Source organism: Triplophysa dalaica, chromosome 11, assembly GCF_015846415.1.
Source record: "Triplophysa dalaica isolate WHDGS20190420 chromosome 11, ASM1584641v1, whole genome shotgun sequence".
NCBI classification, from domain to species: Eukaryota; Metazoa; Chordata; class Actinopteri; order Cypriniformes; family Nemacheilidae; genus Triplophysa; species Triplophysa dalaica.
The window spans coordinates 2005019-2031028 of NC_079552.1; the positions used below are offsets into that span (position 1 = coordinate 2005019).

A 26010-nucleotide genomic window follows, 5' to 3' on the forward strand; every position below is an offset into this window, starting at 1 on the left:
GAATATTGACGCTTGAGTCACACTTAAAAAACATTTTGCATTGTACACTCTTAAAAAAGGTGCTTTTTCACAGCGATGCCATAGAAGAACCTTTTCGGTCCCATAAATTTCCGGACATAAACTGTACAATGGAAAACAATCCAAATCAATAAACTGCTCACAGTTTTAGGACACAATTAAACTTTTTTTTGCACGTTTTTTTTTGTTGTTCGCTAAATGCGTTTTTTTAACAATCTTGAGGAGATTTGTTCTAAGCAGATATCCTGAAATCAACAGAGGAAATGTTCTTTCTTGCCCTGCTGATAGCTCCAGATGTTTTCCAGCAGGGGAAACAGACATTTCGGGATGTGAAACAACCCACAAATGCAGAATCATGTTGTAGTCAGTCTGAGATAACATTCTCTGGCCAGATCTGAACGCTTGCATCACTATCAGTGCACTTCCTCTCACTTCCGCGACCTTTGCTGACCGACTGCATTTCCGTCTATATTCTGCGCTCCTTTACCTTCCCGTCATCTTAAACCATCGTCACTTCTTGGTCAGATTGAACAATCGAGTTTGAGTTTACATTGATAATAAAACCTCCGACACATCACTGACTTACTTTTTGTATGTAGTTGATGTAGTGGACCTCTCTGGAGAAGTTTAGGTAGATGTTGGTATCGTAGGCATCATCGCCAGCATTTGAGATGGTTAAATTTAACGACACATTTTTCACTCCACCCAGCGCGAGATGAGGTCTGATATAACGCCTGAGGAGAGATGAGAGATACATGAATCACAAAAAATCTAAAAAACAACACATTGTAGCCTGTTAACTGTCACCCGTTCCGTATACGCGACACCTACATTTGCGTCAATATTGTGCATGTCATTTCTAATGGAATCATGACAAACTATATATCATTGGAAAGGTCTAAGACTCTAGAATAAAGATTTCTTGGTGTTTTTTTTTTATTTATGTAGGGAGAGTAATTGATTCTTTTTTATAAAGAGTGTGCTTAGATTTTTTGTTATCCTTTGCAACCCATATTTTTTTAATGTATTTTTTAATCAAAGAAAAACATAAACTTTTTTATTTATGTTTTACAAGAAACCTAACAACATACCTTTAATTTTTTTAGTATGTTTGTGATTTTTTTGCTGTTGTAATAATCAGCTACTTTTCTTTTTTCAAACGCGACCAAGCGTAAGTCTGTTTTCCAAAGAATTCATAAGTTACCGCCATTTTAGTTCCAACATGCGTTTCATGTGTAGCCTCAAACAGGGCTCCGACAGTTAACAGGTTTTAAACGACAAGCAAAAAATGACATGACACAATGGAAGATATGAACTTTTAACAAAATATTTCTTTTCAACGTTAGGGCGAGACAATGTGAGATTTACTGAGTAAACAGACTCAACCTTCGAGTTGATCGTTCTTACCCAACACAAAGGCTTTGCTTTTGTAGGCATTACGGTAAAACATGCTTTCAATTAGAGTTGATGGTACATATGTAGTGAAATCCCTCTCTTGCCCTTTAAACGCTGAAGGAAATGAACAAAATCCGCACAGGACTCTTATGACTACGAACAAAGAGTCCAGATCATTTCCCATTCAGACGGCAGGACGGAGCTCATAAATGACGTCAGGACACACTGAGAGCCAAGCGTGTGTCCGCACCCACCGAGACCCAAACCCGGTTACGCCAGCAAGTGATGGAGAAGAACAGAAGTTTTACCCTGAGAGAAGAACTTTCCCATGAAGCCTCAGATCTGCGGCACAATCGTCCGACAGGCAGTTCTTCTCAAACCACGTCTGTGAAGATTCAAACACATCACAGGATGTTTACACAACAGTGCCGTCAGTATCACTTGAGAAGAAAAGCAATACTAGAGGGCGCTGTTGTGCTAGACACACAAAACTGGACATTTTTCCACTGGTTTCAAGTGTAATGAACAAGACAGTGTTTTTGTTGGATGCATTTGGTCGTTGACACGTTCGCTCTACAGACAAACTACGCCTGGTGCTGCTAATAGCATCGTAATGGATTCCTGACGTGCTGAAAGATGCCAACACACATGTCCTGAAGCTAAGAAGGGAAATCAAGGCACTACTTTAAACTATATGATATCATTGAAGGTTAAGTAAAAAAATTGTTAGCATAATGAAATGATCCGAACCTCATTCTGTGCAGCGATCGTTCCTCCTTTTTTCCAGCGCAGGACAGGAGTTAAAGAAGGAAGGTCACGGTCCTGCTGTCCATCCAGGATGTGTTTTCCTAAACTGTAGCCGGCCTCGAACACGATCGCAGCGAACACGTCCTTCACCTCTTTCTGCGGAAACACAGATAAACATTAAAATGACGAAATGCGGTTTACAGACAATCTGAAATTCTAGCCGTTTCATAATCTCTGTAAAAAAAAGGTTAACTGGATTTTAAACACTGATCTTGATATGACAGGGGCTGAAAAACAAGACAACATTTTTTCAAAGGAAGTGTATTTTGAAGGAGACTGTGAAGGTAACTTAAGAAAACATTGTTGTGTTAAAGTAACCCAAAATATGGTTATAGTTGACCCAACAATAGGTTAAAACAATGCAGTGTATGTCAATGTATAACCCAACTGTTGGGTTGGTCCATTTTTTACCCAATGTTGGATGGAGTGCAGATAAATTACAATAAGAACTTGAACATGGATCAAACAAGCAAATAGGGTTCAATTTGATTCATGTTGACTTTAAAGTAGGGCTGTCAAATGATTAATCGTGATTAATCGCATCCAGAATAAAAGTTTGTTTTTAAGTAATATATGTCGGTGTAGGGTGCATATTAATATTGTATTTTTGAACACATATACATGAATGCATATATTTGAGAAAAATATTAAATATAACAATGATTGTTTATTTTGAATTTTAATTATTGGTAAATATAAATAATACATGTACATTTTTCCCAAATATATATAAAAGTATGTGTATGGTTTGTGTTTATAAATACAAAATGAATATGCACAGTACACAGGTATATATTATGTAAACACAAACTTTTATTCTGGATGCGATTAATCGCGATTAATTCAAACATCCAAGATGTTTATGTTTTTTTTCTTTAGTCGAAAAGAAATGACGTTTTTTGATGAAAAAATTCCAGGATTTTTCTCCACATAGAAGTCCACTATAAGGAGAAAAATCCCAGAATGTTTTCATCCAAAACCATCATTTCTTTTAGTTATGAGGGTGAGTAAATTATAATGAACATTTATTTTGAACTACTCCTTAAAAGACACTAACACTGTATTCCATCCACTAATGATTCAAAATAAAGAATCATACTGAAGAATGCTTGTATTAATGGCCCATATCACTTGTATCTCATCCAATCGTTGTCTGTATAACTAACCGTGCATGGACTTAAGTCATACGAACGTTGAAAAGCTTCATAACCGCGGATCTTTGCAAAGCTTCACAAACCTCCGCTTGGCTCTGGACGCACGTGACTCCACCGAACTGTGAATCATTAAAGAGCCACCAAAAGCTATCAGAGGAACATCTGGAAAAAGTCTGCTGGCAGTGCCCTGCCTCAACACACTTCATCTTCCAGTCTTTTGGCAGCGTGGATCACAGCCCGAGGACTGTTTCCTTTGGCACACGACATGGAAACAGAGCGAGCGCGATCAAATCTCGACATCCTCGTTAGTGGATACTAGGAAGGGAGGATTGTGGGAGCAGCGGAGATCTTTTATCCCCTCTCTCCTCTCTTTTCTATTAGACATCACTCAACCCTTTGAAGACTATCGACGACTTTCATCTCACACTTCTGTGTCAGCACCGAGCACCTCTTCACTCGTTCTACTGTAACACTTTCTCTGTTTCTCTGAGTTTTATCACACTTTCCGTTTATCCAGCCGCCCATCCCCTTCCTCGGCACCAACATGATACTGCAGATAGTGTAGTGTACATCCGGCGGACCCACAGCATCATATGCTGATAGAGTTATGACTGGAAACAGAAGTGTGCTGGCTCACCGGACAGCTTTTATCTTTCCATGACACACCATTCAACTGGACAAACATGTCTTTTATGCAAAAGTAATCAAGGTATTACAGCTGTGTATTTACAGCCTATAAATAAATCAGCATATAAGTTTAAGATAAAGCAAAAATGTAGACGGTTTCAAAGTGAAAACATGAACAAACGTTACTGCACACGTTCGCGTACAGATTCGATTATTTCAGATAACTAGCACAAAAAAAAAAACGGGAAATGTTACTTGGCCAAACTTGTCTCTCCAATATTTTAAATTTAGATTGCAATACCAAGCTCAACCACTAGATGTCAATGTAACACACACTTTCTTTAAATGCGACCAAATTGCAGGATCATTTAACAAATTGTTTATTCAATTAAATGAAAAAACAACAGATTTCAATAAATTGTTTATTTAACACAATCATTATACAATAAAATAATAATAGAAATTACTATTAATATAAACTAAATAAAATTTATATTTATATTTTATTAGACACTAGCCAAACACAGACGAGAAGTTAACTGTAGTCCCAGCGCGCACGTTCGGTCTATAACAACGGAAACACAGCTTTGAGATCTTAAGAATAAAGAAAAAAATACTAAGACGACTATTTTATTAAAAATGGTTATACAGTGCAGTACAAAAAACTGACCCGTTGTCTGATTTATTATATAAAAATAAGCATTGTTTAAATTCAAATACTTTGATATATGAACTTTCAACAATCTACATAATATTTACAGTATTACAGCGTTTGCAGATGATAAATGTAATAAACTGTCATGAAATGAATAGTCTTAAAAATAGCTAAAAACCACAAAGAAAACACTGAAGAAGGCATTACTCGAAACGTCTGTGTCTCTGACCCTGTCCCCCAATGATGGAATAAAACATAATATGTTTGTATCTCGGTGAGAGCGAATCATTTTGTTTTGTAGATTAACACACCACAGCAACAAAAGGCGCACGCACTTAAAAAAAGCTAAAAAAAATCTTGATTTTGCGTTACTGTGTGGACTGGTGATAGTTTTTATTATCTGTATGAATCCAAAACAAAACAAAACAAAAAATATAACAAAACGGTTGTATAGTCATGATATGTGTCAACAAGCCATTCACACAGTTAAACGATGAAAGATTATATTTGTGTACTACAACATTAGACATGGTTTTGCTTGGGTGTATACCATAAATGAACACAAATCTTTTTTGAAAAAAACGAAATTTACGATGAAATGACCTGTAATCTGCTGAATGTTCAGTGTGAGTGCGGCGCTGGTGCACTTCTCAAGTCTCAGCTGTGATTATAGTGGTATGTGTCAAACTGTCCGAGCGGTGACCCTCACCCAAGGGAGCCCTAAAGATTAGAAGCTGGACATTCAGACTGCAGGAACAGACTGTGTACCATTTCCATCGAGCCACATGTGAATTGGAGGGGCATGAACAACCTCTTGTCCCCCAATAAAACAAAATTAAGTGTGTACCAACTTCATTTATGATAATCAACGTTCCAGAAATATCTCCAGACAAATAAACAGCCGTGTAGTGACAAGCCCTGTTTTCTGAGTTATCAGGACTGATCAAATTCTTGACACTTTTTCACTTTAAAGACTCATTGAAGTGCCTTAAAATGCACATCGTGTTTGATGTATTTACTACTAAAACAGGCCGTTAGAAGAGTTAGGGTTACTTTAAATGGACAATGCCATTTAACATTTAGCTATACGTCTTTTTAAATGTGAATATTGTCAACGTTATGAGCACTTACTTTTCTGTTAGATGCTGCTAGCGGCACAGATATACAAACTTAATTTTTTCAAGCAACTACAGCTCCAGTTTATATAGTAAACATTGAAATTTCCCAAACTGCCAAGCCCACATTTCAATGTCAAGTGACCTATTAAAACTGACAAACACTTTATTTTTATTCAACTGTATCCAGTGATGTTTTAAAGCCATTGTACATTTAGGTCTGAAATTTCTGCACGTTAAAAAATAAATACAACCTCACTTAATACTGCCTCTGATATTTTCGTCCACTATAAAAAGATTCGGACTGGGTTTGATTTTCCACCTTTTACGCATCCGTGGCAAGCATTTTGAGAGGCGTTTTGACAATCTAGAGACACCGTACAAACGAGCGCCAAATACGAAAACGCATAGGAAATTTCAAAAGGTATGTGCTAAGACCTTTACACATATGAGTTATTATTTATACAGCTATTTGTTATTTATTAAATGTATTTCATCAGTAGACCTACAGAACAAACCATCATAAAGCAAGTCATAAAGAAAAAGCATGATTACTTAACTAAATGAGGATTTTACATAGACGTCTTTTGTTTCACAGCTGGTAACATTACAACCTCTGTAACACTGTAAAAAAACAGATTTTAACAATGGTAAAAAAAACGAGCACATCCCCAAAGGGAGTTTTTAGGTACATTTTTGTCTTGAAAATATGGTGAAGTAGATATACTTAACATAAATGAATGCATCATGAACTAGTATGAATAATTGTTTGAAATGAACATGCATGCTGACAACTATAGAGCTCATTGTTAGCTCACATTAGTTTATGAATAGTTTACGGTTTACAAATATTGCTTATAGTTTACAAATATTGTAAAGTGTTACTAAATACATTATCAAAAACGATTTAAAAACACATTCCAACAAGAAAATCATGTTTGAACATTATATTAATCTAAACATGAAAAGAGTAAAAAGATGGCGACCGGAAAGCAACAAAATATGTAGGCTAAAATAAATAAATAAATAAAATTAGAATAAGCAGACTAACTTCCTGCACTGCCAATAATCTTGTTTAACTCCTACTGAAAATAAATGACATCCGGTGGATTTGTCAGTGTCGATCTTATTGGAGTTACTCCTCCTGTAAGTCTGGGAGTTGGAAACAGACCGGCTTCCCACTCCAGTTAAATCTCCACCGCAAACCGGAGACCCACACAGAGAAGACACAACAAGAAAGTCCTTCTCATGAGGAAGTACTCGAGGTCATATCTGGGCTTTTATTAGCCCGATGTTAATGATCGCTCTTTCCAACCCCCTTTCCTTTCTCCCGGCCCTCCATCTTTTGCTCCACTATAAACTCCTGTATTAATAGAACAGCGTGCCTCAGGATATACTGGTGTTGATGGCCTCACGCTTTTGATCGCTGGGTGGTATCCGAGCGGACAACTGTTTCTTACATGTCAAGGACACACATGACCAGAGTCGAGCCAAGCAGGTCAGTTGATCGCCACAGGGCTTCATTGTAGGAGCTGCAAGACTTGTTTCCTCACATTGTTTTAGGTTAGGCACAGTAAAAGCTTTCACAAGGACGCGACACAACTGCTTCCCATACATGAACCCGCAAGACATCCTTATGAAAAAATAACTATAGAGTGAGAAGCAATGATAGCATTTTAAAATAAAGTGATTCTGAACCTAATTTTGTTGAAAATCTATGTGTGACACGCTCTTCCGTGGAACACAGAAGGAGATATTTTGAGAAATGTCTTTGATGGTCTTTATCCATGCAAAGGAAGTCAATGGAGGTCAATATTGTTGGTACAAGATGTCAAATATCTTCTTTTGTGTTCTGCAGAAGAAAGAAAGTCATGTTTGCAATGACATGAGGGAGAATAAAAGACAATACAATCTCTTTCACTTTATCACTAAGTATTTTATCCACAATTGAGAGTTCACTCATAAAAAGGATCAACTCTGAAAAATCGTCTGCGTCTGTGCATTCCATCATTCAGTCAAGCACCTTCATAATAAACAACATGTGCATAACATGCAATTATTCGGGGAGCTAAACATGGTTCTTGTTATAGGGAAAGCATCATAATTATTATTGCTCATATTTTTGGTCAAGGGTTTTTGAAAAAACCCTCATTGAAAGCATAAACAACTGGCACCGTTTGCACTATGGACGTGAATGAACCATACGGTAAACATTACTATGACATAATAAACAAAACAGTAAATCCATCGTCTGTTTCTGTGAGAACTGCGTTATCAAACACATAAGAGATAAGCTGTCAGCAAACTGTGTTATTAGTAATGTGTTTCACAGAGGACTGATGGTTTGAGAAGTAATTCAAAACTGTCATTCAGCACCCATGAAGCAGGATTAAAAAAACCTCTATAGCCACGAGAGCGGTGGATTCAGTGTGTAACTCATGAAGGGTTGGAGAACATCCATTCCCACATTCACCAGAGAAGTAACCTCTCATATGAGGATCGCTGAGTCTGACCTCATGCTTCTGAACATGGAGACAGCAGTGACGAACACTGATGATTGGATGATAACGCCTTGTGCAGAGTTTTACGCAAAGACCTCTCAAACTTTATATCTCAAATGAACATGCCACCGCAAAATCAAAAGAAAAACAGCATATTTATGTGATGGTTCATCCAAAATAAAAAATTATTTCATCGTTATTACGCTCTCATGCCATTTCAAACTTGACTTTCTTCTGCAAAACACAAAACCAGACATTTCTCAAAATATCTTCTTTTGTATTCCACAGAAAAAAGAGTAACATACAAGTTCACAACAACATGACGGTTGATATGATGATTGAATCTTTATTTTTGGGTGAACTATTCCTTTAAGACGAATCACATTAAGTGTCTATAATGTCCGCACAATAGTGTCAATCTAATACATCTAATATGAAATATAATTTCGTCTGATACCGTACGTGACCCGACCCATACAGGATTCATGAGATTTACTGCAGCTGGTAAAAGACTTTCTGAAGAATAAATGAAGAATAAATTCTCCAACGCCATAACTCATCAAACTACAAAATCCTTTCTTAATCCTTTCTTTCATAAAACTCTTGTCCTCTGTGAGCAGAAACAAACGGGTGATAAAACATTCTCAATTTATGTTATGTGCTCGGGTACAGCTAACTTGTCAGTTTATCTTGAAGATAAGCAGGGCGGCTGAGCTCGACTCCTTTCAGCTCTTTAGGGACGGCAGAGGGGATGATGTCATCTTCACAAGACTGTGATTGGCCCATGGTCACGTGACTTTCACCAGTCTGTTCCAAGTGTTATTAAATACACACATGCAGTCGGCACAAACTAGGCCTTTGTTGAGATCAGGACCCTTCAAGCAAAACTCACACATCCTGCTATTAATTTCTGCTTGTACCGTGAGATCTCCTTTTAAGGGAAGACGTATGTATAACATGGATTTGGAGTTACGGTAAAAGAATGAACTTTGGCAGCACGAGGACTCCTGCAAAATATAGCTAAAACACATTATTAATGCTTCTTGGAAAATAAAATCCACTGTCAGGGCCAGAATAGATGGACCTTAAAGGAACAAAATGACATACTACGAAGCATGTGTCTTGATTCACGAAACGGTTCTTGAGACAAAATATAAGATCGTTCTTAAGATAAATTATAAGAAGTTCGTAAGAATGTATGTAAGTACATCAAATATTTTTTTGAGAACATCTTCATTTTTTTCGTAAGAATAAAATGATATGCTTTGTCAATGATTACAGTCTTGCTCGTATCTATACAATAAACTTTATGTGTGTAACGAGCACCTCGCAATATTATGTAGCCTGTATATACTAGCATGGGATGTGTTAAACGACATTTACGATCACATGTCAGCTAAAATGTTAGCAAGTGTTATTACATATTACAATACTTTTGTGTTTTACTACGCCATAATATTTGTGACCCTCTCCGTTTCGAGTCAGTTTGTCCAAGAATAGTGTAAAAAGCACTTTGTTTTTAATAACGGAAGCTAAAGAAAGTGAACTAGACCTTTCATTATAATAACAATATAAATTATTCCTTATAGCAAGTTAACGACAATGATAAACGTGCTGTCTTCTCATGATTAACATGGTCAACTTGTCAAAAAACGAGTTGGGCGTATTACGTGGTATTTCTGTGCTCAATACAGTCCCCCAGCGATCGTACAGGTTTCGGAATTTTTTTTTCGAAGATATAAAACTGTTTTGTAACAACTTTTCTTAGTCCCTTATTGAACAATTCTCCCGGAAAAGCATGCGGCACGCCCACAGGAGAGCAGGAGAAGGAGCATGCGCAGACGTCACTTTCACTTGTAAGCAGGAGAGAGAGAGAGAGAGAGAGAGAGAGAGAGAGAGAGCATACGTTGGCGAAGTTCAGGTGTTTGTTTGTTCACTTTATTTGGGTGATGAATGTTATATAAACGGTGGATATAACGCTGGATTTGGAAATCGTTTGAAACTGATATATGGAGCCGTCCCAGCACTAAAAGATGCCGGACATGAACCGCATGCAGTGAGTGAAACTGATGTCTGTGTTTTGTTGACAATGGGAGCGCACATGCTTTTGTTCAGCCTGCCCCTCCCCCCGCAGCTCGTACGTTTTAGGAAACAGTCGTACAGCTGTATCCATCTTTTATACATGTGATCAAACTAAATACTCTTCGAAGATACGAAGTATGCAATACAACTCTATAGGTACTCAAGATTAATATGAGATTGCCAGAAATCCTGTGTGTTACGCCTGCTTTAAGACCACCGTAATTTTAAGCGGACATTTACGACAGCTTTTTTTCTCTTCAGAATTTGGTTTCTACCTGATCAATCTCAAGAACATTTTAAGAACTGTCTTGAGACGTTTTTTTTTCGGGAATACACAACATTCCTAACTTCTTTCTAAAATTATAATTGAAGAAAAAGACATGGCAGTTAAGAAGATTTTTTTGTTAAGAATGTGTCCGGCCTCTGGTCCTAGAATGAACAAGTGACATTTCAAGAAATTGAGACCCGTATTTCCTTCACCAGACCCAACAGAACATGATCATCCCCAAACATCACAGTAGGTCGACTTCTCTAGCTGTGTTTCAGACAGGCAATATTTAAGACAACATCCCATATGGAACTAATAATAATATACATAAAGTTAACACTATTTATGGTCTGAAATAAATAAAACAACTGCACATCACACAACGGTCTCTGAACAGATAAAACCGCCCTTGATACAATAAAAGGTTCTCATCACTAAACCTGAACCGTTTAAACGCTCAGCATGGAGGTATTTCTCAGATCATCCTCCAAAGTCCACGGGTTCATCTGAAAGTGATGTTAAATTACAGACACTCATTTCTGAGCTGTTAGTCCATTTACAGCAATGCCTTACTTCATAAACAAATCAAAACAGCGGTTCTACAGCACTTCTAAAGCTGTGCCAAAACATGAAAGAACCTTGCAGTGCCAAAGCTGAACATAATTGTGCCGTGTGGTGAAAGACATGATGTGGTTTAGTGTTTAGGAGGAATGATGTCTGTAGCTCATTTAAAGAACCAATGAAATGCTTTAACAAATGCATTTTTTCCTGCGTTAAAAAAGTGTGAATATCAAAGGGCTTGTTCTTTCTTTTATTGTAGTTTGAAAAATACAGTCCAAACTATTTGTTTCTTGCTTTTGTTAGCATGAAATCTGCCAAAAGACACTTGACCGTCTAACGTTTTTGCTCTCTCAGCATTGCCAAATTTCGCCACGCTTTGACTTTTGTTCCTCATTGTTTTCTATCAGACCCTTGTCTGAACTGCTCATGAGATTCTCATTCTCATGAGAATGATGGTAGAAACACGTATTGGAGTGAGAACAGAAAGGACACCCATCACTTCAGCAGGCTGAAGGTACGTCTTCCATCTGTGGACGCACAAAAAATACTCACAATGGACCTTAACCTGACTAAACCATGTGAAGACAATATGCACAGTATACATACTAGAGTATATACTACAGAAGTAGTACACGGTAGAATTTCAAGCTCTGCAAATGTTTCATATCTTATATACAACAACAGAAATGTCATCTCTGCTGAATGGGTGTCTACTGTAAGACAGACAGAAATCACACGGTTCCTGTCCTTGGAAACATAATTTACAGTATATTACTATCTGAAAATATATTTAACAGGCTCGTGTACATCACGTAAAAGGTATTTAGTATGTGACCCTCAGTTGAAAGCACAGCTGGGCTTTATAAAGCTGGAATGAAGGTGCCATACACGCCTGACGTCAACATGCTCATGGAAAGAGTTTTTCTCCGCTCTAACACGCACGCATTGTTCATAGCTGTCTTTACAACATACAAGCGCACTGGTCCATAAGCACTTCAGGTTTCAGTTTTATTTATTTATTACACGGCTCGATGCAATAATGCTTAATTCCAATGCTTGATTCTGATTGGCCAGTCGCGACATTTGCAGCTTCGTTAGTCCCAGACAACAACCTCTCAAAACTAATAACACACGGTAACCCGGATGCAGCCAATCACTTTGACAGGTTTTTTTGACATTTAAATATGATATGTCTTTTAATAACATACATGATATTATATTTACAAATGATTAAACCAATTTGCCTGTTTGTGACATTTGAACGTCGTTCAATAAGCCCTGTGAGCGCTAATTTCTGCGATAAACACCTGCTGCCTGCACATAATATCACACATATCATTAAATCTTAGAGATATTTGATAAACATTTTAAATCGCTTATAAATAATATTTTGCTGTATTTTGGTTAAAAGGTTTGTGTAACTGAAACAGGAAGTTTTTTTTGGACATGAATTAAAGCTGGTTAAAAAAAAAAACTTTGTGCTCTTACAGTGATAAAAACCTAACGACTACAGATTCAATAATTTATACTGAATAGTTTTCCTGTTTTTAAACCATTTATTGTTATCATTCATCAATGAGAACGACAATTCTACAAAATAAAAACTTCAAAGCTAATAAGAGGAATAAGATGAAAACTGCTTAGTTGTCATAAAATGAATCAGACAGTAAGTCATTTTACTTTGCCACAATTGTCTGAATAGGCTTTGTTTATTTTGGATGAAATGTGACCTTTGACTTGTTTTAAACGGTTTTAACTGATTCCATGGAAAAAAATGTTATTATAGTGATAAACGTATGATTAATTGCTTAAGGAGCAACTGGACCAAGATAGACACACGCACAGCTCTTGACACACCAAAAATATCCTTCCACTGGTCAAAAATACACTGGTATTTAGCAGGACATCCAGCCGTGTTTTTCTTTTGTAGGGGCCCTTGAACAGTACAGTAATATTTCCATTACTTAACATGCTGTTTTCGGTCTACATTAAGACCTGCATTAACTGATATGCTCTGAAGCTTTACTCACTGAGCAGGTGGGTCATGTCTAACGCTCAGTAAGTGTGGGGCGAGAGAACAAAATCCTTGACTCCTGCTCCTCATTCCCAGAATTCCAAGCCATCCCCCTCAATCCACCCCTTCCATGATCTCTGCTCCGACTCATACATTTACTTTATTTGCTCAAACGTGGGGCGCTCCCGCTGCAGACCCAGGAAACAATCCCCATAAAGAGTGGATTACGATCAGATCCTTTTATGGTATTGGCTTCGGTTTGGCTCTTGTAATGTAACACGAGTCGGGGGATATATGGCTTTAATCACGCTGACTCCCTTTAATCCAAAAACACTTAACAATCTACAATCTTGTGTGAACTAGAAATGAAGTATTTTGAGAAAATAATATGTCATCATAAATGGGATCAGACCTTATAAATTAACACTTACCTATATTTAAAAATGCTGTCATGAAAGTCTCTCATGACAGTATATACATGATCATATACAGGACAGATCACATATTCACGATTATATACAGGACAGATTATATATATGAAGAGTTTGGTTCCAATTTTTTTTTTAAATCCTGATTTTTAGGAAGTTATTCTGTTCTTATTGTATTTTATAGTGTTAGTTAGTTGTATTGTTTTAGTTATTAGGGCTTAGTTCAAAACAAAACAACTACAGTTTGATTAATATTAATTGGAATGCACAATAATAATAATCTCATTTTGGAACCAAACCCTTCATATATATAATCTGTCCTGTATATGATCGTGAATATGTGATCTGTACTGTATATGATCATGTATATATTGTCATTGTATATATACTCTATATATGATTATACATGGGGACAGATATTTACGATCGTATAAAGGATCGATCACATATACATGATCATATACAGGATCGATCACATATACATGAGCGTTTACAGGATCGATCACAAATACATGATCGATCACATATACAGGATCGATCACAAATACATGATCATATACAGGATTGATCACAAATACATGATCATATACAGGATTGATCACATATACATGAGCATATACAGGATCGATCACAAATACATGATCGATCACATATACAGGATCGATCACAAATACATGATCGATCACATATACAGAATCGATCACAAATACAGGATCGTATATAGGATCGGACACATATACATGCTCATTTCCATATACATGATCGTATACAGGATAGATCACATATACATGATCATATACAGGATCGATCACAAATACAGGATCGTATATAGGATCGGACACATATACATGATAATTTCCATATACATGATCATATACAGGATCGATCACAAATACAGGATCGTATATAGGATCGGACACATATACATGATCATTTCCATATACATGATCATATACAGGATAAATCACATATACATGATCATATACAGGATCGATCACATATACCTGATCGTATACAAGATAGATCACATATACATGATCATATACAGGATCGATCACAAATACACGATCGTATACAGGATCAAAACACATATACATGAACCTATACAGGGCAGATTATAAATATTTGATTGTTTACATGTTAGTTCACATATACATGATAATGCAAACTGAACTGAGAAATCAATCAAACATTTTCAAGTAACAGAGTTCGTGTATGTATGAAATATTTCTATTATAGTATCTTGAACAAAGACATGAACTCATCTGTCCAAACATGAAACTGCATGATCTGTAAATGCTGATAGTTTTATCTCCGCTATGTAAACATCAGTATATCCTGATATTTCAGGGCAGCAGTGACAGATGTTTCCTCTGTCTGATGAGATCAGGACTGCAGTTATTCTTGGTCTATTGTTCTGCTAATGCAGCGATTTAGCCTGGATAAAATCTCTAAATCTACTGCGCATGGCCTGTTAAATAAACCTGGTGACATGTACAGGTATACTGCATGTATGAGACACCCATACAGAGTTTATCGCCTGTGCTTCAGTGGTGTGAACATTATTTAACATTCACTGAAGAGAGTCAGATGTTACACTACATCATGTCTTTAGACCTCACACTATGACTCCAAAACCCTGAAGCACTCAGATACGTTTGGATCACGTATGGGAAAACACAACTAGGAAAAAGAAAACCACTATTAAAAATCATTCAGATTTAAAACGAAAGCACGGTCGACTTTCCCTAAAATCAGCCAGGAATTAAACAGGCAAGTGGCTTCTTGCTATGAAATTTCCCTCTTAACTTCTGTGTTGGTTGCAGTTCGACAGAGCTCAATGTTTCCAAGTCCTTTCCATGACATTTATTGTTGGGATTATGTTTTTTTGCGCTTTAATATTTTTCCGTCACCATGTCTTATAAATAGAAGCTGGAGTGGTAAGCGTGTTTAATAGGAGACAGCTGGTAATAATTATCTTCCGGCCATGTGAATTCATTGTATCAGCTTTCTTGGCCAGGAGTAAATGAAGCCTGTGGAATGGCGGTGGGGGAATTGTGGCGTTGTGCGGTACGGTTTTAGACGGCAACACAAAGCTGACAGTGTGGCAGGCAGCCTGGTCCTCTTACTGGGTCAACACTATGAATATCATCAAATCAGTGCTGTTCAACCTGACACTGTATATGTGTGAGTGTGTGTGTTGGTGAAAGTGTGTCTGTGTGCATTTGTTTGTGTGTCTATGTCTGTGTATAGTATGTGTGTGAGAGTGTCTGTATGTGTACACTTCTTTGTGTGTCTGAGTATGTTTGTATGTGAGAATATGTAGGTGTGTGTATGTAGGTATGGGTGTGTATATGTTTCATTTTGTGTGTGTGTGTGTGTGTGTGTACCTGTGTGTAAACACGTGAGTGTAAGTTTAAATGTGTGTTTCTGTATGAGTGTGCGTGAACATGTGAGTGTATGTGTAAGAGAATGTAAGTGTGCAAATTTCAGTATTTGTGAGTGTGTGTGTGTGTTTGTGAGAAAGTGTAGGCTGTTAGTGTGTGTGTACAGTATGTACGTATCGGAGTGTATATGTGTTTGTGTGTGTGTGTGAAAGCGTTTGTATGTGTCAGTGAGTATGTCCTGAATGAGAAAGAGCTGTGTAAGTGTGTGTACATGTGAGTGTGTGTGTAAGAGAGTGTGAGTGTGCAAGTTTCTGTATTTGTCAATGTGTGTGTGTGCGTGCATGTGAGAAAGTGTAGGTGTAAATGTGTGTGTATGTATGTGTCAGCTTGTGTGTGTGTTTGTGAAAGCATTTGTATGTGTCAGTGTGTAAGTTGCTTTATGTTTAAGAGTGTAGGAAAGTGTAAGTTTAAATGTGTGTTTCTGTATTTGTGAGTGTATGAGCGTGTGTGAATGTACATAAGCATGTCAGTAAGTGTGTGAGAGTCAATGTGTCAGTGTGTACCTGTGTGTGTGAGTTCTGTGTGACACTTCCAGGGCTCAGTAAAGCTCAAGTAGAAAACACTAAGTTATCATAAACCTACAAGAAACTTTATTATCATAAAAGTTTGAAAAACAATATGTTAGGAAACAAAGCTACTTTTCGATCACCTTCTGTGTTTAAAAATGCCGTTTCATAATAGTGCAGTTATATGGCATCTACCTGTAGGGGCGAAGCTAACTGGCCAAACCTTGAGCGCATGCTCAAGTCTTTCATGTTCTTTACATGGGCGTTATTTGTGTAGCGTGTGAAGTTGTTTCACACAGTGTGTAAAGCATTCCAAAGCGGTCCCTTATGAGAATTCACGCTACATTACAATACAGCTGCCTGTGTAGGAATAGAAAACAAGGCATCTTAAAAGGTTTCATGTACAGCTGTGCAGGTAGAATATGAAATCTTTCTTCTTTTACGTTTTTACGCCCTTTCACTAGTACATGAAGAAGTTTGTGTAAGAGAGAGAGAGCTTAACAAAGTTGTGCATTCAGCAGGTAAGAGACCCTCTTAAAGAGATAGTTCACCCAGAAATGATAATTCTGTCTTCGTTTAATCACCCTCAGGTTGTTTCAAACCTGTATACATTTCTATATTTGGAAGAATGTTGGTAATTAGCAGTTCTGGGACATCATCCACTACCATATTAGAAAACAAATGTATTTTTTTGGTTCCGTTGAACACAAAATGAGATATCAGGAAGAATTTAGGAAAACATCAATTCTGGGGCACTCTGACGACCATAAATGTCCCAGAACTGAACATTACAAACATTCTTCCAACTATCTTCTCCGTTTCAATCAGAGTGTATGGATGCTAGATGTTGCTGATCTGTGGTAAGTGCTGCCCCATCTAAAATCACTATGAGTTACTAAGACACTTAAAACATGCATTTGAAAAAGCAACACCTGTTAAACATCATAATTATAAATATACTTTATAATCAAGAAAATACCAGAGAAGCCTTTAAAAACAATGATAGTAAGATCCCCATAAGCATTTTCTGGAACTACTGCTGCGTTTGAGACAACTCAGATTGCGGGTATTGCCGAAACGAAGTGGGTTATTTGACCTCTGAACTCGGGGGGAAAAATCGATCAACCCTGACCTCGGCGAAACACGTCATTTGACATCACGGACAACATGGCGGTCAGATCTTTGGAAGCTCATGTGATCTGGACTAATTAAAAAAAATTACAACACGTAATATGTATAAACATGAACGTTAAAATAGAAAAAATAGGTCGTCGGATATTTTACGTCATAATATCCGAATAAGCTAACTTGGAGAATCTGCGCGAGAGCGCCCTCTGGCTTTCAGTCGCAGGAGCATTTAACAGCATTTCACTGAAGAACTGCGGAAAATCAATTGTAGTGAATCGCCTATTCGTGTGCGGTTAATTAACAATTTATTGTGCAGCCCCATCAGAACCAAGTCATTTACACAGGTATGAGGGTGAGCAAATAATGACAGAAATTTCATTTTGGGGTGAACTACCCCTTTAACTCACTAATGTATGTGTATGCACTTGGATGGGTGAAATGGCGAACACAAATTCTGTGTATAGGACACCATGACCACACGTCACGTCACTTAACAGGCTACTTTTGGTCTTAAAATTCTTACTTGACCCCTGAGTGCACCTCATGATAGTCTTGCTCACCGGCTGTGGGAACAGACAACACACAACAGACAAGGCTGTGGAGTAAATGAGGTATTTGTTAGCAAAACAACTATGATAAGAACTCTGGAGAGATACAGCAAAGGGTCAAAAGAGTTTGACAGCCTGGTGTGACCTCACCATATCGTGTGTACTACAAATCCAGATCTTCTCAGTGTGAGTGTGACCAGTGTGTCACACATCACAAACTATTCATCGATTAAGACATGAGGTGTTGGAATTTTGTGATGAAATACACACAAGCTATTTATAGTTCAAGTTAGTTCTGTGATCCCATATAGAGTACAGCTGAGATGACGTATTTTTCTAGGGTGACCCTACTGGGTCCCTCGACTGAAAGCCGTTGCATTTTTCCCATTGACTTTTGGAATATCACAAAAGATAGATCAGGGATTAACAAGTTTAATGATGTCTACATGCTTCAGCTATCAAGATAATCTTTACAAATGAACACAACTTCGGTTTCTTGTGAAGCCTAAATACAATCGGCAGAAGTAAAAAGCTAACACGAGGCTATAAACAGATGGTCGCTCGACAAACCATCAAGCCTCCGACAACTTTTTTAAACTTAATTAAAAGTTTTTAGAGATTTACATCCATGACATTCCATTTTCTGCCTGCATAACCATATCATCATCACACTGAAGCCATTAACACATATTCCACTATACTTAGTAAATACAAACTTCCTACATTTAACGAAGATCTTCCACTCTCGTCAGACAGAACATAACTGCAGTAGGATTCAGGGAAACACACCTAGAGTTCAGAAAACACCCGATCATTTCCTTTCTCAGAGAGGACACAGTGTGTGTGGCCACAACAGGAAAAAGAATGGTCCCCTGCATCTGGTTCTGCTCATTCGAGCGTTGATGTCTGTAATGCCTCATCCTTCAGCATGCCCATTTGAACCAACACCCATCCCAGTAAATCCACTATGGAAAATCAACGCAAGCAGATTTTTACCCATTGTGTCTGTAGTGCCAAGAAAAAAGAGCTGTGAATAATAAATCATGACAAAAACACACGAATCCTGAAATGTTTGATGTGAACATTAGGTAATATGTTGGATACCTCAAGCCAAGCCAAACTTTCCAATCGCGGAAATGTTTTCCGCAAAATATTTATCACGTTTCTTCCTCTCAGGTGTTGCTTCACCAAACCACAAAAAATAACCAAATAAAGAACGTCTGGCAGTCTGGTGTGCTATTCCATAACCTGTGCCAATTAAAACATGTTTAAAATGATGAGCACAAACATAAACAGTTGCGTAATGAGAAGATCGTTTAACTTCTTGTCTCCTTTGGCTAGACACAGACATTTTTTTAAAGTTGCCCATTATGTTTTAAGCTTCGGTTCCGAAAGAAGATATTGTGAGAAATGTCTCATTGGTTACAATTGAAGTCAATGTGATCCGTTGTTGTTTGTTGATCCACATTCTTCAAAATATCTTCTTCTGTCATCTGCAGAAAGTGATGCAGGTTTGGAATGGCACAAGGGCGAATAAAAGATGAACGAATTTCCATTCTTGGGCGAAAAATCGTAACGACCTGGTCATTCGGTGATATATAAGGATTTAATTTCATTTTAAAAACTCAATCAAATTTCAAATTCCTTTTCAAGGTCAATTTTACGAAGTACTTAAAAACACTTAAACTTGAGAGTACAAAAACAAAGCTATATCAGCCAATTGAAATAACAAAACTGTTGGCCTGGGATGCTAAATCAATACGTATTTACTTTGCTTAAAACCAAGGTTCACAAAGTAAAACACGCAACGCAAATATCTCCTAAATCAAGATGATGAAGCTGTGTCCAAACCTTCTGCTGTCTACATGACTTAATATAGTAAACACAGGCTTCACGTGTCGAAACGCTATACTGAAAGCAGCTCGACGTCAATGGGGCGGCCGCACAAGAGCTCCAGTTGACACAACAATAACTCCCCAGAGTTGTGAGACGCTATTCACTGCAGTGGGTACAGGGTTTTCACTGTGCGATTTAACAGGGGGGAGTGTGTTTTACTGAAGGTCTCCTCTGGAGATCCCAGCGGGGGGCCAGCTGGTTTCCATTAGCATGCAAAAGGAGGTTCATGTGGGTAGATGCTAACATCCAGAAAAATGAGAGCGGACCTGGCCCTCGAGACTGCCGCCAAATCACGCTGATGACGGAGATCAGAGCTCTTCTGAACTGGCCTAACCAAACACGCTCGTGTTTTGAAGCACATGGGAGGTTTTTTTGACAAAGCTATCTGAGCTTTACGCTAACTGGTATTAGAATTCATGTACATTCTCTTGGATGTTAAAGTCCCAGTGAAATAATAAATTCACATTTTTGATGAAATCTTGCAGTGTTTGTAGTAAAAGTTCAATTATAATCTGAAAATGCATTTCCTAGATTCCTAGACATTAAACTAGATGTCGCATTAAGGCCCGGTTATACTTGACTTTCCACGTCCGTGTCCGTCTTGCGCACCAACTCGTTCTGCACAGCTTTTTGCGCATACTCATCACAGATAAGCGTGGGTTTCTGCGCTTATCACACATGCGCAATACAAATAACTATGTGTGCTCTACCAGACCATCAGAGGGCAGTGCTGAGTCACGTCATTCACAGACCCATTGCAAGATTGCGGAAGCGTTTTCGGCATTGCAAACAAACCGAGCAAACAGCAAGACAACGTGCTGTGTGGACGAACGTGGACCCTTCTGATGACGTTAATTGCGTCATGCGGATGGTGTGTGAACGCACGGATCATACTTTGCACTTCAGCATCTGTTTCTATGGGCCGCTACACGTAGGTCGTCTGCCATATTGGACAACAACGATAGGTTATCCCATTTTTTAGTAATTAAATTAAATCCCAGTTGTTTTCACAGCCATGTCTGCGCACAAAGTGTCGGGGAATTATAGTCAACTGTGAGTGTAGTCAACGGACTGTTCCAAGATGGCGGACACGTCTATGTGCATGGAGCACTTGAATGCAGCATCTAGTTATATATATGAATGAGTTAGATGGCTTGGGCGGAGCATCCGTTAACTCCTCCCATTCAACTGCTGGTTTGCTCTCAGTTTAAATTCAAAATGTTCGGCTGTTTTTTTACATGCAATCAATTCGCAGTGAAAAACGCAAGCCACGCCCACTAATTTTCTCATTTGAAATTCCTTTTCACTCTGAAATGCATCAGAATACGGAAATAAAACAATCAGACCTTTAACAATGATGTGTATTATTGATGGTCATGCAGTGCAGGGATGCCAGATTTGCAGCACTATGATTATCCTTGACGTAACCCAACTAAAGCCATATCTTATACCTTATTGAAAGACACCTCACAGTCACAAATGCTTTCCATTTATAAACATTGAACAGAGTCATCCGGCTAATTCAAAGACAGACGGGTAAAAGGCCACATGAGAGTTACATCTCACTCAAGTAGTAGACAGTAAAATCACAAATGTTGAGTAACAAGGTCGATTAAATTTAGACTAACAACAGGCGTGCTGCATCATTCAACGCATACGACTGCATTAACAGCTCTATGGAAATAACTGGTCTCTAGTTTAAAACTGCTATAAGCAATAATACAAGTAACTTACACAAAAAAGGCAATAACATTTAGATGACTTAGTTGGTAATATTGTGGGGGGGGTTGCATATGGAATGAATCACGTATAAACCTTCGTGGCAACACATTAAACCCTTCATTTAACTGAGGTTCCACTACTGACAGCAGGATTCAGATCAGATGTAGCGAGACCAGTGTGGCCTTCAAGATAAATGGGACTCTTAACTCCAGCAGAAGGGTGTTTATACGGTTTGGTCCATTAGGGATCACCCAGCGAGATTCTTCTATGGCATACACCAGATCTGCCTGCCCACCCGCAACACAAGAGCGCAGATTCAATTCCATTAAACTCCCAGTCGTACAGCAGTCAGTTAAACAGATAACTGCGACTGTCTGGTCCAACTCCATCATTTCAACACACTTCAACATCAAATAAACTCGGTTGATTCATCAGGCACCTGGGAAAACATTGCGATAAACAAACAAACGGCCTGTAGATGTTTATGGTTTGAGTGAGAAGGTTCGGGGCGAATGTACACACACGATGACAGCTCGGACCGCAAATCTACAGTCTCGACAAACAACATAAAACATTAGAAAGCATTACACCTTCATTTACTTACGGCTTATCATCATCCTCGTATTGTATACATGACAGCAGCAAAGTAAAGTCTTTTACACAAATGTCTAAGCAGAACAATTGAGGTTCAATTTATTAAACAGGTTCTTTATCCAATTAAAAAATTAAGTGATTTAAAAGAACTGGATCATGCCATGTCAACCCAAATCAATATATTTAATACATTATAGGCTAATTTTAGGCTGACATTTTTGTCAAAATTGACTTATTCACATATTCTGTGACAACTTATTAACAATATGCGACAATAAACAAAAAGGTTTTATCTACAAAGTGAAATGGAGTGCAAAAACTTTGAAGCTCAATATCTCAAAACTTCTCAGAAGGCAGATAGACCTTAGAATTAAGGCGACGATATGCCGAAGTATAAACACGCTTTTAGTAACACGGTTGAATACTCTATGCCAGTATCCGCTTTGTCCTCAAAGTCATGAAACATCACGGTGCTTATTTATATAAGAATTTAGTGCTGAAAAATCTACAAACAAAAAGTCACCAAGTTATCAATATATTGTTGACATACAAAATCATGGTTGAGCGTCGCTTCTTACTTTAAACCCGAAACTAAACGGCTTTTCCACGCTGAAGGTAAAAATGATAAAATATTTCGAATTCACATTTTATGTCCAGATTTTTTCTCATGTGGCAAGTAGCCGCCTAAGCGGGAATAATGTACAAGCAGCTGGCTGTTATCGTGAAATAATCCCCTTCAGTGTGATACAAGACCCTCTGGATGAAAAACTCTATAATGGAGATTTCTATGAAAACCTGTAAAAAAATAATTTTTATACTCTGTATATTATGTTAAGGGACACAAAAGGCCAACACCAGGAAGCCACTGTTTGAATGTTCTTGAGCAAAAGTAAGTAGACTAGGTCAGCAAACCAGCTAATAGCGCTGTCAGCTGGCTGTTTGTTGCTGGCTGATGCATATTTGTTTGGTAAAAAGGAAAAATAGTATCATGGCATGGGGTAAGTCCTTCCCGTAAGAGGATCCCCTGTGGAGCAGTGGCCCGCAGGGTCTCGTAAAACAGAAGCAGTGAAATCTACAGGCTTTGTGTGGGGCTCCTTATTAGAGCTGGAGCTCCACAGCAGCATCGCCCTGAAGACATTGAACACACCAGCCGAATGTTACGATACCAACAGAGACAAAAAGAGAATGTGTGATCGCAATGATGACCGTTTCTCAGCAAGAAGCGTCACAAAACAATGTTCCAGATTAAGAACAACACATTTCAAAAGAACCAAACGGTTCGTCACCTCATGCACGAATACTCCGGATTCTCTTTGATAATGATAATCACACAATTTAAAGAGAAAGTAATAAAAAAATCTGCCATTGATTCACCATGGCATTGTGACCCTTTCGTCAGCGGAACGCGAAGAAAGACATTTTGCGCTTCTGTGTTTGTTTGTGTTGCGAGTATTTGCAGGGCATGTGTCGCCAAACTAATGAAGATGCTTTCTGTTTTTTTGTGTTTGCATGTGTTTTCTTCTGTTGCAGCGCAGTGAGACCTAGCGGCCACCGTAGTTTTTGACCTAGAGGGCAAGATTTAAACATTCCCCGCTGGAGTAAATAAAGAATGTCCGATCATTTATTCACAAAAACAATTTTCAAGCCATTATGAGAAAAGGCACACAGAGATTTTTGTGCTGTGTGCGAAACAGAAGAGAAGTTCAACACAACACGCTCTGACCTCCAGCACGGGCAGAATGCACCATGGGTCATGGGAGAGAAACGACACCGGCCAATCGAGTGAACAGCACAAACAACATCACGTGGACCCGACTGAATTCTGTGATGCTGAGACATCCTAAGCGGACCACCGTGAAACGGGCCACATGACACTACAGTCAACACCAAAACTACAGCACTGCTATAGTATGATGAGCCGGAGAGAGTCCTTAGTTAAGAATAATGTAACTGGAAGGAGACCAAATAGCCACACATAACAGTATTGCATGCTTGGAAACAGATGTATAGTATGATGGAATGTAAGTTGCTTTGGATAAAAGCGTCTCCCAAATGAATAAATGTAAATGTAATGTAATGTAGCCGCATAAGGAGTGTGTAATGTGACAGGTGGTATAGCTGGGTCTCTCAGGACTCACCCTCACGTATGATGTGTACTGATGACATTGCTGTCGGTTGATTTCCAGACTGAAACGCTGACTGACGACACCTGTCTGCTCTCCGCCGTTTGCGAAATACACCCGTGTCGGCGTTCCTTTGTGCCTCTTATCCGAATCTGCTGTCAGGTTGTACAACAACTCTGGGGAGAAAGATACACACGCACATTTTGGTTAAACTACAATGTATAAACATCTCTTTAATGAGCACTCGTGTGGTGTGGAATGCTCGGGAAAGTGTCTGTTTAAAACATCTCGTTTCCACCGACATCGTCACAGAAAGAAAACAGGCCGCGAGTATTTCTGGGCGTCCATCCAGTTCTGCGCGCTCTGGAAATGTAAAGAAACACAATTTCTTGACAGCTTTCCCGCGCTTTATTCAGACAAGAGAGGTCAGACGTTCAATCGCAGGATCATTTCATTGTTGGACTGCACTGTTATCCTGATTTCGACGACCATCTTTTATTACTCCGTTACTCTTATGGGGCGTGATTGTCTGAAAGCTCTCCTGGAGCAATGCAGGGGATGGTCCTTTAATAAATCCAGCTGTGACTGAACCGTGAGCTCAGAGCGCTATAAAGAAAGCAGGGCGTCACCCGCACACAAGGTGCTGCACCACTTTCCAAAGCAGATGCCAAGCGGGGGAAACACTAGTGCTCTTATTCAATGTTTCCCAGAAACCCCACATTATGTAACGACCCCTTTATAGAGTCCATTTCTCATATGGCCACACCCACGCAGCAAACAGTGGCCACACCTAGCGGTTCAGTAAAAGGTCATTGTCATCAAAACTGTGCGGTGTCTGAGCGTTCATGATGTCAGACTCACAAAAACAAGTAACAGAAGAGATTTTCACGACAAGACTTCAACAGAACAAAAATAACATTGGTGCATTTCATAATCCAACTGCTGATCAAGGTATTAAAGGGGTCTTATGACACGAAAATTATCGTTTGTTTCAGATTTAATGCAATGTGTATACATGATTTATATTCCAAATACCGTACTTGTTGGCATCTCTGATTTGCCAAGCCTCTCTGAAACTCTGAGATTTTTAACAAAGCTAATGGCTCTGAAAATGAGGTGTGCTTTGATTGACCTGTTTACCAGTGCGTAGTGATTGGTCGAATAATGCAAGCGTGTGACGGATATGTGACGCCTCTTACCATATATGGAACAACTGGTTCCAAAGCAATTGTATGAAAGGTATGCACACTTTACTTGGCAGGATTTGGGATTATAAAATGTTTTAGACACAACAGCATTAATAACAATACAGTGAAATTCAAATTTTACATAAATAATAAGAAGGATTATTAATAATCCCCATAAATGCTTGAAGAGTTTATTTGCAAAAACAGACAACCTTTTCAAAAAGTCTCAAAAAC

At 38.3% G+C, this 26010-nt stretch overlaps 1 protein-coding gene across 2 annotated transcripts in view; it reads right to left on the reverse strand.

Annotated features, from left to right (window-relative positions):
• itga9 (integrin, alpha 9) overlaps positions 1 to 26010 on the reverse strand; it is a 64000-nt gene that overhangs the window by 15411 nt on the left and 22579 nt on the right. For both annotated transcript variants that reach the window (XM_056760457.1, XM_056760458.1), the window contains exons 15-18: positions 24605 to 24765; positions 2164 to 2316; positions 1722 to 1798; positions 605 to 752 (exon numbers count right to left, since the gene is read on the reverse strand). In XM_056760457.1, coding sequence (XP_056616435.1) covers positions 605 to 752; positions 1722 to 1798; positions 2164 to 2316; positions 24605 to 24765 — 539 coding nt within the window. The remainder of the gene's footprint in view (positions 1 to 604; positions 753 to 1721; positions 1799 to 2163; positions 2317 to 24604; positions 24766 to 26010) is intronic.